Source organism: Stigmatopora nigra, chromosome 14 (genome assembly GCF_051989575.1).
Source record: "Stigmatopora nigra isolate UIUO_SnigA chromosome 14, RoL_Snig_1.1, whole genome shotgun sequence".
Taxonomy (NCBI): domain Eukaryota; kingdom Metazoa; phylum Chordata; class Actinopteri; order Syngnathiformes; family Syngnathidae; genus Stigmatopora; species Stigmatopora nigra.
This window is the reverse complement of record NC_135521.1, coordinates 5,958,086-5,972,301: the sequence shown is the minus strand read 5'-3', so window position 1 is coordinate 5,972,301 and position 14,216 is coordinate 5,958,086. Positions and strand designations below refer to the sequence as shown.

The 14,216-nt window shown below is 36.9% G+C and overlaps 1 protein-coding gene across 1 annotated transcript in view; it reads right to left on the bottom strand.

Moving 5' to 3' along the window:
* The window catches only part of diaph2 (diaphanous-related formin 2), a 191,244-nt gene that overhangs the window by 169,815 nt on the left and 7,213 nt on the right, over positions 1 to 14,216 (bottom strand). The window contains exons 5-7 of the mRNA XM_077732903.1: positions 13,814 to 13,990; positions 10,534 to 10,638; positions 6,928 to 6,948 (exon numbers count right to left, since the gene is read on the bottom strand). Of these exons, the coding sequence (XP_077589029.1) occupies positions 6,928 to 6,948; positions 10,534 to 10,638; positions 13,814 to 13,990 (303 nt within the window). The remainder of the gene's footprint in view (positions 1 to 6,927; positions 6,949 to 10,533; positions 10,639 to 13,813; positions 13,991 to 14,216) is intronic.

Genomic DNA, 14,216 nt, shown 5'->3' with positions numbered 1-14,216 from the left:
GTGAAACCTTGGAGAAAAATACTCTAATGATAAATGAGATTTGAATTCACCATCTGACTTTTAAGACCCAAAATACAAAACAGCACGATTTGAGAGTCCACGGTAGGATTTATCCAAGGTATAGGCATCGATAAAGAATTGGGTTTGCTGACACTGAACATAAGCTCACTTTTGGCTAACTTATTCAGCAAACTGCTTGCCCACACTAAAAAATTACTACCAACAAGTAAAAATAAAAATAACCTATCAAAGCTTTCAACAACTTGAACAGATGGATGGGTAAAAAGTACAGAGGTTTGACCTCAGGGTTGGAATGGAGCTATGGGATCACATTAAACTGGACCAATAATCTTTCTCGGCGTCATTAAAATGATCAATGCAATTCTAATGAGATAACATCTGGAACAAAGAACCCTAATAGCAGACAGCTGTTGGGCAATAGAAGCTAATTAGAGAACATTATGTAATGTTAAATAATGAAATATGACAAAGAAATCAAAGATTTGGACACTAAAATACAACATTGTTGAATATTTTATAAATGGTATCATACAGCATATTTTTGGGACTAAATGGCATACCTAAAATCATTTACTTTTATATTACATATCCTCATTATTTTAATTCATAAACTGTTTTTTGAGTGTAATGCTCAATGCAGGTTGGGCAAAATTTACAGACAATAAGTGTCTATTTTCACAGAATTGTAATAAATAAAATAAAGTTCCTCCTCAAAACACTGAATGAGCCAAGAAACAGGATCCAATTAGTTTTGTGCTTAGAAAAAGTAAATAATGAAGAGTGAAGTAAAAGAAAACTTTATAATAGGGTTTTTGGCCATTATGGGAAAATATAATTACAACGAACAAAGAGCAGTGTGTGGTCCAACAAAAAGCATTAGTAACATATAATGGGGCGAACACACAGGATGAAAATCCTTTCAGAATGTCCAATCAGTGTAGCCCTATGAATGACATGGATATAAAGCTGTATCCACTCATCTTCATTAAGCAGATTTTCTTTTATCTTCTCTTTTATTTCTAATCTTCAAATAGTAAATTAAATGATACCATGGAAGGCACAGTGGTGCGTATGGTTAATGACTGTCTAATAGTGAAGAGATTCTCAAATTATGCTCCTCAGCTTTTCTTGTGTGGAGTTTGAATGTGTGGGATAAAGGTTAAATCAATATTTTGGTTCGTGACAATATTACAGCATATAACTATAAAGACTCAAATTAGTGAGCACGGAGACAGACAACCATCCTCGTCGTCAATCACACTGCAACTGAGTTGGGATTGATCCCACACCCCTAGCGCCCAAAATCCTACTTTGCAGTTTATCAATGGTCGCAATTAACCACGGAAATTGAGGGATCATTGTAAATACTTTAAGGTGCAATCATTAAAAACAATCTGCAAAGAGTTTAATGAATGCCTGTGTCTGAAATATTATTATTTTTTGCATTTGACCTCAGTCATTGGCCAACTGTGTTTGCTACAAGGTTAAAATATGCATGTGTGTGTGTGTGTGTGTGTGTGTGTGTGTGTCTGGTCATCCAATCAGCAAAAACAACATAAGCTCTTAAGACCACTCAGAACATAAAGACACGGACCGGCCACGTCAACACGATTAGATATCACCTGGCATCCTACATCTCTGGCGACCCTCAAGGGCATCACTCTTTGGAACACTATAGATTGCTCATCAATCCAGCATCTGCAATGTGCTCTAATTGCCAAAAACAACTCTAAGACAAAAGCAACAAATTGGGTTTTTTAATCCAAAAACATGGTCATGGACCGTGTTAAATTTGACACCACTGTAACATTCTTTCCTGCCATACAAGTATTAAATTAAGTCAACCAATATAGTACAATAAAGTGAGAAAAAAGGAGAACAAAATGACTCCTGTTTAGAGTAAGTCTCTTGATACACTGAACACAACTGACTTTGCGGTGTGTATTTCATTGGTCTTTCATTATTGTCACCTCATAATCGTTTCAGCTATGTTGTACTTAGCAGCCATGGTGAAGACCAATGAACTATGAAGCAAAAAAACATTTACGGTTGTGTGGATAGTATTCTTTTTCAGCAATTACTGGTACCCCCTAGCGTGGCGGCATCCCGAAACTACGCACCAAAAAAAATACAAAGAATGATATGGTAATCCTTTAGCTGCCCGCTGGGCTGAAGCTTACAACCAAAAAAAAAAAGTTTTGACAGCTTTGCTAAAGAACTGCAAGATAGGTCCAAGTTTTGAAAGATTTGGTATTGTCTTTAAGGGTGACTCTTTTCTTTCTACCTCAATCTAGTGAATATGAATTGTCATTTCGGAAATTTTATGACATATTCCTAATTGTAGGACTTTTCCATGGTATATGTATGTTGGAGATTCTAATCGTGAATAATGCAAAGTTGCAAGGGAAATCAGCATAAAGTAACAAAATGAGATAAATGTGCCTAAGCCTTTGTTATATGAGCATAACAAATGTACTGGTGGCAAGGGATTACATTTATTTGTTTTTGTAGGTCAGTCTAATAAATAATTCAAGCATGATTGCATAAAGAATTGGTCAATAAGAGTGCTTGTGTCAATAGCAGGTAGGGCAAACAAGTGCTTGCTTACTAGCCGTGATGGAGGAAGGGAAATATCTCAAGGAAAATATCAAGTGGACCCAGGTGAGGTTGTCTGTTGAGCAATGTTGAGAAAATAGGAAAGGATTCTTCTCCTCTTAAAGCTCCTTATTCTAGTGAAAGAATGGGTCGGACAATCCGAATGAATGCCTTTGATCCATTTTGCAGTTATTCTCCCCTTGAATGGATTGAAATAATGTGAAGACTGAGCAACACATAACGGTCATGTGTTAGGTGTGGGGGCGCATTCGTTCAGTTCATAGCAACACCTGGCATTCACCACTTTTCGAGGCAAAGCCGTCAACTGGGTGAGCACCTACTGCCACCAAGTGCCAGCATCCATTACTACATTACCAGTTGGAGAACAACGTGGTGGCGAGACAAAAATCTCCCGAGAAAAAAACAAACCACTCTGTAAGCAAATATTATGAACGTGAGCTCTTGTGGTTAGTAAAAACAAGTGGGCCAAAGTGAATAGAAAATCTGTAAATCCTTCCAATTGGTTGAATAACGCATTAAGCCAGTGGCTATTCAGGCAAAACAAATCTAGATGGTTCGTTTTGAGTATGTTTGCAGATTGATAGATGCAGTGTTTAAGGAGTTTTTGCCAAAGAGTGTGACTGGTGATTATTCTGACAAATTTTGTGGAAACATATCAATCATGTTTCCAATTGTGACAAGAGAAGGATTTTTGAAGGAAGGAAATGAATGTGTGTTGATTACTTACTGGACTTTATTTGTCTCCATTGGCAGGAAGAGATAATACCTTATTTGCCCTCAAGACTCAATAAGCCTGAAAACACACACTTACACTTCCTGTAAATACTTTTCTTGTGTTTATCTACCAAATCCTGCATTGTGTGGGTCAAGATTCACAAATAACAGCAAGATTTAAATAACAAGCAGTGGCTCAATCCGACCCCATGTGATGTGGGTTCCATTTTCACATAATGTAGCAAGCGTTTGGAAATACTACAGACAGCTCTATCAAGACCACCCACTACCAGCCAGCATTGTCCGTGTAAACCCACTCGGACACGTTTAGTCGGCAACACTCCGAGTGTAAGATAGAAACGTGATCCAGATTAAATATATGCCGATACTGCGAGCGATATCAAAAAGTAACAGAGGCAAATAAAGAATTTCAGAGGAGCCGTTATACATAAACCATGGGGATACACAGAAATTCACAGCTGTGTGAACAGTTAAAGCAGATGCGACGGGATGTGATGGTGGATGCATACAGAGAGGTGGGCTGTAAAAATATGCAATAAACTTTATGGCGCCTAATGCGGCCCTGCAGCAGACTCCTGCTGGGCCAAGCATGTCGACAGTGACGCTCAGTGTGTAACAGAACCGTGGGGGAGAGATGTACAACGGAGAGCATTCACAGCTTCCATCCGTGATGTGCCGAAAATGTATCAAATACAGATATACAGTAGGCTGTGCTCGGATTCACATTTTTCATATCCCTCCCTTTTTATTGGCCACCCTATCAAACACTCTGCCTGCAATAGCTGAAGCCAAGATGTAATAGGCACATCTGTTGGACCTGCACGGAGGAAAAACAAATGGGTCGCTCACAAACACCCCAACACACCCCGTCATTAGATTGTGCACACACACTGACACAAGCATAAACAGAATCTAAAGCATTGAGAGAGACCTCGTTCAATCCAGTATTGGTGTGCGGTGACCACTTTGGCTTTTTATGATCCCCTCAACATCAAGAGAAGCAGTTCAACTGATGGAAGAGCAGCAATTGCGTATAGTACATTTGAAAAGATATATCGCAGAGAGATAGAGAGAAAAATATTAGGGATAAAAATGGAAACTCCAAAAAATTCCAATGAACACCTACAGGTAATCTTAATCAGAAACAAGTTTGGAAAAAACAACAGCATCGGTCCTATTCACAGCTATCCAAGACATACATGTCGCTATTAAAAGATCGTAATTTTAATCCGAGCGCAAATCGGATTAAATTATTTTTATCATATAAACGTTGCCCCTGTCACCAGGGGTTGAAGTTCTAATAACAGCTGATCAGCTACAAAAAGTCCCCAACTAAAAATATACAGGGTTCTATTTCGGTGGAAGGCGCACCTGCAGTAGTGTTTGATTACTGGCATTATCTGATTTTTATGCTGTCTTTTTTATTTGCCAGTTTGGCAAACAGGACTATGTCACGCTGAGCCTTGCAGTGTGGTGGTGTTGTGTCCTTGAAGATGTTCCTCGCATAGCAAAATATATTATACAAGTCAATCTAAACTTTTGACATTGTAGATAAGAAAATCCCAAAATGTTTAGCAGTACAGATGTTGTTAATAGACAATTAAACAACTAATTTGGGCGGTATTACTAAAAGCAATGAGACAATTGGCTGCTCAGCTGTTTATGGCTTGTGCATGTATGACTACTACGGGAAATGTTTATTTTGATCATGCGAGTACTTCCAAAAATATTAGAGTAAATGGTAAAGTGTTAACGTGAGCTGCTCCCATTCTGCCAAATATTCTCATAATAGAGTTGAAGCAAAGGTCTCACACTGTATTACTAGTGATGAAACCCAGCATATGGGATTGGCACCTCCGGCTATCATTCACTGCAAAGTATTTGCAACAAATGATTATAAAGTGACTGAGTTTTGATTTGTTTTTTAATCTTTTGTACTATTACTTTTGACTGCAATGAAAGTCCCGAACATGACTGCAGAAGGAAACTAGCAATTATTTTGTCCAGTTTTTCAATCCCTACATTTCAACAATATCTGGCCTAAAGAATGCCACAAACTTTTTCAGTCTATGAATTTTACTTTCATTCAGCGAAAACATTTTGTACCCTTCCAAAACAGGTTTCCTTGATCCTGATTTAAAATAGAATCTATGCAGCACACTGGCGCAGGCCTTGTAGAACCACACAAATGATTAATTTTTCATTGAAGCGCTTTGAAAGGACCAAGGACATGAGCAACATTAAATCTGATCAACCCTCAACACCCTGTTAAATAGCTTGCTTGAACCAAAAGGAAGAAACCTTTTGAGTTGCCGTATTTCTCATTTTCTAAAGGTACTTTGAAAACTCATTCGGACTGAGAACAAGCATGTACTTAGAATTAATTTTTCAGAAATTCATCTCCTAGAAATCCTGTTTTTCTATATACTATGTAGAGAGAGGGAGAGAGAGAGAGAGAGAGAGAGAGAGAGAGAGAGAGAGAGAGAGAGAGAGAGAGAGAGAGAGAGAGAGAGAGGTAGGTTCTGTGTATTCTGTTCATCCATCACTCAATCTTGAGGTGGAAAGAGCATTTGAGACTTAGAAATGTTGCACATTTGCACGCTGGTCAAACTGGATTAAATCCAATTCACAACATTCTCTATTCCTAGCTCGTGCTCTAGCGGGAGAGCAAGGAATGTCAGAGAAATTTCATGCCTGAGACAGAGGAGTTACAGTTACTCATTCCCAACAGACAATCATAGCCAGCTCTCTCCCTCCAGCATAAGTGAGAGCGCTCTATCCCAATGACACACGCTGACAGCGTGAAAATGGGAATCTGCCAGCAAAGCAGGGAGTTAACTGTGACCAACCACCAGCTAACCAGGCTAAACACTTTCAGCTTCCTTCGACTCTCATGGCCCTATTATAGAAAGAAAACCCATGGTGTATTCAACAAGGCCCAAATATTTTTCATCTGCAATATCATTGAGTTCAAATACTAACTTTGACAAGGATTTAAGCAGAGCCTGGTTGCCATGAACTGTTTTACCTTAATCACAGTCATATTAGGCATAGGATGATTTAAACCATAACAAATATGTAGTTTATAAAAGCATTGAAACCAAAACTGTCTCAAAATAACATTATGCTTGTGCCAAAATGGCACCAAAGTGCATGAACTATCTACAAGACAGATGGTAAGTTGAAAAACCAATAATCAATAACCAATAGCAAAAACAGAATCTACACAGAACTGGAAAATATGCATAAATATATACCAGAAAAATAACCACATTTAACTAGTTTTTAAGGTGTCTGTACACTAGAATTAAACAATTCAAGATACAATCTTAGAATATATTTGACTGCCGGGAAAAGTTATTTAACAGGGCTGCACGCCAACATTTCATAGTGATACCAAGGTAAATACTGTGTAGATATTTGCATGAGTGAATATTTGTGTATAATTTAACCCTCAATAAAGTATCATCAAATTATACATTGTGTTTTGCAAATAGTGTAGATTCCACATTATTTAAAAAAACAGAAGCCAAATAGAAATGATGGACTACTTACCGCAACTTTGCTCCCAGTTATCTGCATGCAGCAGTCAGCGGAGAAGGTTAATGTGCAAAAAGACACAAACAGCAAAGTCATAAGTAGGCCAGACAATAACACGTTGAGGCATGAGCGTTAACTTGGGTGATATTACAAATTGTCCATCTTACACAATACAGCTAAGAATTCTTTAAATATAATATTGGACAAGAGGAAATGTTTACGAATAGAAGCACATACAAAGCAAAATGTTTTCTTTTATAGCTAAATAATTCCAGATGTTTCAGTTGTTAATAGAAGCATGGGGAGGGGAAAGTGTCAGTCAAGCTATTACAAAGGAACTATTACTAGTTGCACCATTCTTGATGTATTCCTTCAAATGTCTATCAATTACATGGCAACAACTGTGGAAAAGGAAAAAAATCCTCTTTTTCGCTGATGTTAAATGTTCCCATCCGTGCATTTCTTGAGTCAAGATAGTGAAAAATATTGGACTGAGCCTAATTAACATAGGACTCAAAATTTGCAATAAATAAATGAGATGAGAATATTTTTCATATGGTATTTCTCAAGAGGAAAACATGCAGATAGACGTACAATCCATCTTTACAATGACAGTTGAAGGCCTGAAAGTGTGCCTTTCCACCAGATAATTGTATTAAAATGAAGTTTCTCTTTATTGCATCGGAGGAAATGCCTATTGATTATATATAATCATGTAACACATTGCACCTTTAGCATTTTATCTCCTTCTTTGTCTCCTTCTCATAGCGCCTTACTCTCTAGCGTACTCTCTTCTAATCTTATTTCCCATGTCTCACAAAGATTGTTCCTGTCGCAGGTGCCATTAAGTCCAATTTTCAGTACCTGCTGTGTGACATAGCTGTTATCAATCGGTCTTTGTATGCCGCTTTCCCACATGACACTCGTCAGACCAGCAATATTCTATTGTGCTGACTAGGCTTACTTGTAGGTAGCTTAGCTCTTTTCCACAGTTGATGCCACCAGAAATGTACAAATACTAGACGCATATTATAGAAGCATACATCCTTTGAGATGCACACACCAAGGGAGGAGCTTGAAGTTAAAATTATGAGCAACATTATTTAAGATGGAAGGATGGCTAAGTATTACAGTGAAAATAATACATCCTTATGACGTGATAGGGAGTATATAAGATAAATAAAAGAAATTTCTTGAGATATCCAAGAAATCAATATAATATCATCTGCATGGGAGTGCAATAGGAGTGTTGGATACATTGTCTTTACAAGCCACTCACAACACACACCTTAAGCTTAAGGTACAGCCGAGTTTAAAATCAAACAAGTAATCACCAAACAAGCATAATCTCAGTGAAAAGAATTAACAGGGTTACATTAAAAGTGGTAGGGTTTTTTTTTAGGTTGGAGAACATTAAAACTGCAGGAAATAGTGAAAGCATGGGAAAGATATGTTCATGCAAAGCTGATGGTCAACAGTGTCCCCAAGTTTTTTTAAGCAGAGCGAATATTTTAAGTCGGTATGTGCAAATTTTGTTTTGGGAAAAGCATTTTTTTTTTATGTTGGTAGGTGCTTTTCGCAAGACAGTTAGGAATGTTTTGAATTCTCCCGGTCGATACTGAGATAACCACCCATGAGGGGATGGAGAAAGGAATAAATAAAACATTTATTTTGAAAGACGTATTACAAGAGTAAGCAAAATATTCATAGTTCATATGTAAAATGTAGTGTTCTTTGGGCTTTTTTTTTTTTAAGTTGCATAGTATTTGTTTGTCAGAATATAGCAGTAAGCCCCCCCCCCCCCCCCCCTTATCATATTTTTAATGATCATTTGTACTGCATCTTACAGCAATTAAAAATGATAAGATTCTTTCAGGACGTTGAAAAGCCATCAACAACTGAGAAGAAAATGCAAAAAGGAAAAACCAAAGCCAAACTGGACATACAATCAATCACCAAGCACCAAAGCAAAGCAAACCAACGCAGCAACATTCTTGCATTAATGCTTTTTTAAGAAGCCACTATTGGCTCATTTTCCAATTCTAATCTGTTCAATACCCTTCTTTTAACGTCAGTAGCTGTCACATTTGGACAAATAAAATATTATTCATTGAAATAATCCATCTTTCTTGAAATGCACTAACTGCCTCATATTATTGATGGTATGTGTTCATAATTGAATTAATTGCATTAAAGGGAATTTTTAATCTGGGGGGGGATAACTTGTATTTTATTCAAACTAACTGAGTTTCAGAAAATTCATATCAGGCCAAATGTATTTTGCGAAAAAAAAGTGCTCCCGTTGTCATGTCATAAACTGAGATCAAATAAACGAAATTTACCAAAACTAAACTAAAGTTGTTCTAAATGCCGACTAAAGAGAATCCACATGAATAAAGGCAAGATTTTTCATTGCCAGAGGGTACCCCACTTTTGGCACCCAATGATATGTCAACAGTGGCATTCAAACACCCCCTCTTCAACATCACGTCGTAATGGCGGGGTGCTGTGAGACATGTTTTGTTCTCCTCTTTTGACTCCTCACATTATGTCAGTCATTTGAATAAAATATTGTTCACAAAAGCATAATGGGCCCTGTGAGGAGTTCAATCATTTCGGGAAAAAAAATCATCATTATTAATAATACCGTTTAATTACCATAACAATGAGGAGTCAAATAAATGATGATGCTTCACAGGTTTGGAAAGCAGAATCTAAATAATCACTCTATCCAAGATGATGGCTGATGAGCCACTAAGATTATGTTTTGGTGGTATGAATAATGAAAAACAAGGTTTGTTTCCGCAACTGCAAATGTGGCAGCGCTGAGAAAAATGTTCAATAATATTAACGGTAAATTACAATTCAGCACGGGTATGACTGTTTTAAAAAAAATAAATATAACATACTTTTATGCAAAAAATGCAGTGAGCAACAAATGGTAAAATTAACACTAAATGAACACTTTAAATCCCCACTGATCAGCTCCTAGTCATAGCTTGACCGGAAATAGATGGTTAGCCTAAAACTATATATAAAATATGAATGAAACAATTAAATCTACAAAAATGTTGTCTTAAAAACACAGGCATGTGTGTTCAGTTATGGTTTACTTGCATGCAAAAATTGCCATGACTTTTTAAGTTTATGTTTAGTGCAAGACTGCTGTTCAACCAACAATCCCTTGCACGTCCTTTCCGCAAAATATAAATAAATTTGTCGAGAAATGTCCGTGCAAGTACACAGCGACCCAAAAACCCAAAAATTAAGCATGCAAGTAAATAACTAGAAAAGCACTGACCATCCACCGAGCATTGAGTGAGTAAGTGAGCACCTATGTTTACCCAGTGATGGTGGTGATGGTAGAATGATGGGAATAAAACAATGAGGGGGGGCAGAGGAATAAATCAGACAGCAATCAGAATATTCAGAGGTGTGAAGCATGAAAAGTGCAGCGATGACAGGAAGTGCAAGCAAGCTATACTGCAGAAGCACGAGAATCAGGGTTTGAACTCAATCTGGATATTCACAATAAGAGTCATCACGGAACTTGAACAGACCAACTAAAGTCAATGGGTAACCACGCTTTCTTTTTAAGGAAAAAAAAAAAGACTGACTCACAGATTTTGCAGTGGCTGAGATGTATTGGACAACCATTTCCCTTTTGGTGCTCAAATCCTTCCCGCGAAGAGGCGCTTTTCGTTCTTCATTCAGATTCATGTCCTCCTAGACAGCCAATGAAATGAGGAAAGCAGTGAGTGACATTTAACAGAATGGAAAAGACAGAATGTTCAAAGACTGTAAGAAAAATATGATTTCTTTACATATTAACTAAGCTTTGTAACACAATATAGGTAAATAATGAATTACTGACAGTCAGTGTGATCAAATACATCTTTTGCACAGGTTATCCTCATTAAGGCTGTGGATGAGATGGATGCTATTTATCTGATTGCAACCACAAGTAGTTCTATGAAGCTGAACAGAACAACACAATCATTTAAATTAGGTGTCTTGTGGAAAGTAGTGTACATTGTGCCTCTCATATAATTATATGACACTCAAATATGACGCCACAATGTAGTAAAAGTGTGTGTGATATTACATTGCAACTGTGGTACTACAATTGTATGACATCTTGCAGTAAAAGAGGCTCGCAATGATAAATTAATGGACAAGTTAGTTTAAAAAGAAAAATCCATAGCCTTAAACTTACTGTACATGCCAGTTAATTGTTAAAATATCATGTCTACAAGTACCTTAGCAATATCATTCTGAATGTTAAAAATGCTAAAATATCAATATTAATGTCAAACCACATATTAAGTGTGATTAGTTTTCTCATGTGACAGGAATATTTTCATTTCATTTCCCAGCCTTGGAATTAGATCAGATCATTTTACAGCAATTCATTTCGACAGGACTTCCAAGGTAAACCAAGATGAGGCGATTATTAAATTCATCTTTCCTTGAATAAATAAATGTTACACGGCTATCCCGAATTTGGAAAATTTGGCCGGAGAGGACAAACCAATCAAATTATTGTTTTAAAGCCTTGATCGGCAAGCCTATGCACACTATGGAGTATGTTTGTGCTATTTTCATACACAACACTGTAAAAAATGTGCCTTAAATTTCAAGAGGAACTGGATGGAGCAGAGGCTCAGCAGAGGACTAATAGCTACACAATGACATGGTGATTAGAATGGAAGTGAATGTTTATAAAAAGCACTCTCACTGTCATAAATAAATGTCTTGGTTTCAGCAGAGAATGAAAAAACATTGAAATTTCACCAGCTATTTCCAGAGCCTTGCTGCCCTCTATTGGCACAAGAAGAATGTAGTACTATTGTCATTTTTGTTTAACCTTATTTGATTCAATGCATGATTCAAAATCACTAAATTTGCTTGAAATGTTCCCCTTTCATTTAAGATTGAGGAAAATATTACACAGTGAATAAAATATACGTGCAATAGCTACAAAGTGTGTATTTTTTAGGTGAAATGTGCAATATAAAAAAACTGATTCTTACAGTTTGACTTGTGATTGCTCTACCATGATATCAGTGACAATTGTAATTGGGGTCATCCATTTTGTACGGGTAAATAAATATATTGTATCAGCTCATTTCAATGATTTAGGAAGCTGATATCTCGCGGGATTTGAAGTGTATGACTTTTGTGGCAGATTCATCCTGAAAATTGACCAACTTTTTTGATTACAATCCGAAACCTTTTCAGATGCCTTTTTATGAGCAGTTCAGTGGATTTAATGTATTTCATTTTGATGAGCAGCACTGGCTTCCCATTGGGTTCATCCGGGGAAAAAAAGTGAGTTTAGACAAACGAGACAATTTTTTGAAAGCAACAATGTACTAGTCTTTAAATATATCCCATCATCGCTCTGTAGTAGTAACTCTTAACTGTTTTTTTTTGTTAATGACTCCACTAATTTTGTCTATTTCTTCATGTCCTGTCAATTGTAACTTCTGACTTTAACTGTAGGCTCTTGAGGCTTTACAAAGACACGATGTGAGAGGAAAAGCACTTCCCCAAAAAGAAAATACATTTTCATTTTCACCAGGTCATTAGTGCACAGTAGGGGTCCTAACTAATATGTACTCCCCTTTGAGTCCTGCTGGGAAGCTATGGCTGCAGTATGTCGAAACAAACAATAACAAAAAGGGCTTTCAAAGAAAAGCCAACAAAATGAGTTGTATGCATGACCATAAAAGATATGAAAGTGTATAAATGTTCCTAATGTGCAACTTTTGACAAACAAAATGTTAACTCCATTTTAGCTACACTGTGAAAATTGATAAATGTGTAAAACAGCTACTTAAATTAGGCTTCAATCTATCATGATGAGCAGAATATTTTGTGAAATTTAGGAGCATATTAACGAGCAAATACGAGATGTTTTTTTCTTACTCTAAGAGCAGAGAGGACTTGAAATGAATAACCCTTTTGGATTGAAATTAATTATTGCTATGCCATGTTTCTGCTCAGGAGTCTGTCAAATGTCAACTCCTACGAGAAAACCTACCTTCTGTCTTGTCTGTCAGCAGGCAAATTTCAGTTCGGGTTTAATGTCACGCTACTGCGAGCACAAACATTGTCACTAAGAAATGAACTGAGTGACAAGGATGGGCAACCAGGCAAGGAAAATTCTCAAGCCCGAACCTGATTAAAAAATAGGAGTAGCAATCATATTCAAGTAGTGCCTGGTAAAAATGGGCATTGTGTAAAAAGGGAGGAAAATGGCAGACAGAGGTTTTATTCATAACACAACCAATACAATGAAGCTATAGCTAAATGTGCCTTTGTCAGTAGTACACTGACAATGCTTTGAGGCAACTGGGGAGTTTGACAATGTGCTGGTTCTGAAATTAGATGTGTGTGGGGGGGCTTACTTCTGTAACATAATCCTAATCCCAATACGAATGAAGTCTATTTGGGGTCAAGAATTTGTATTGTGTGAAGCTAGTGTGTCTTAAAATAATTATGACTGAATTAGTGGTGTCCTAAAACTTTGACAACAACACCATTTTTGCAGATTGGGATAAAAGCAATGTTAAATCATTGTTATTTTTTAACAAAAGAAAATTCTGTTCTGTGATCAAAAACATGAATCACTACAAGTTAACAATGATATCACGCTTAATAAAATTAGAGCGGGTAGAAGGTAAAAGTAAGATTAAGGCAGTCTTCTAGGTTGCAATTATTTCAGCCATTTATTAGAAATGCTTCAAGATTATTCTGCAAATCAAATTTTGGCCCCAAGTGTTGTGATAGCCGTTACATGACAAATGACTTATCGTATTTCAAATGTAATTAAACGTTAAATTTCATTTGCTGAATAACTACAGACGATGAAGAGTAAGATGATTGGCAAACTTACCATCATCTTCTCAAAGAGGTCAATGGTCTCCTTTTCCGAAAGGTTCTTGGAGCGGTCGTCGAAAAACAGCTGAGGAATGGGCAATTCGGTCTGGTTGGAGAAAGGGTCCATTGGATGCTGAATGAGGGGCTTTTCCTTCTTCATTCCCGTCTTTCTGAAACTGGTGATGCGATCACGCTAGAAGAAAACAATATGTCATATTAACTTTCTGAATGAACAGTCTTAAATACCAATTCACTCTGACAAAATATTTAATAGAGTTGTGCTATACGTCAACCTAAGTATGCATGCCAATTAATACAAATGTGACCAAAGGACAAAAATGCAGAAGAAGTAAATAGTGTATAAACCTCATAAAATGTCACTTACCACCCTACCCAATAGTTATACAGTAATGAAGCAC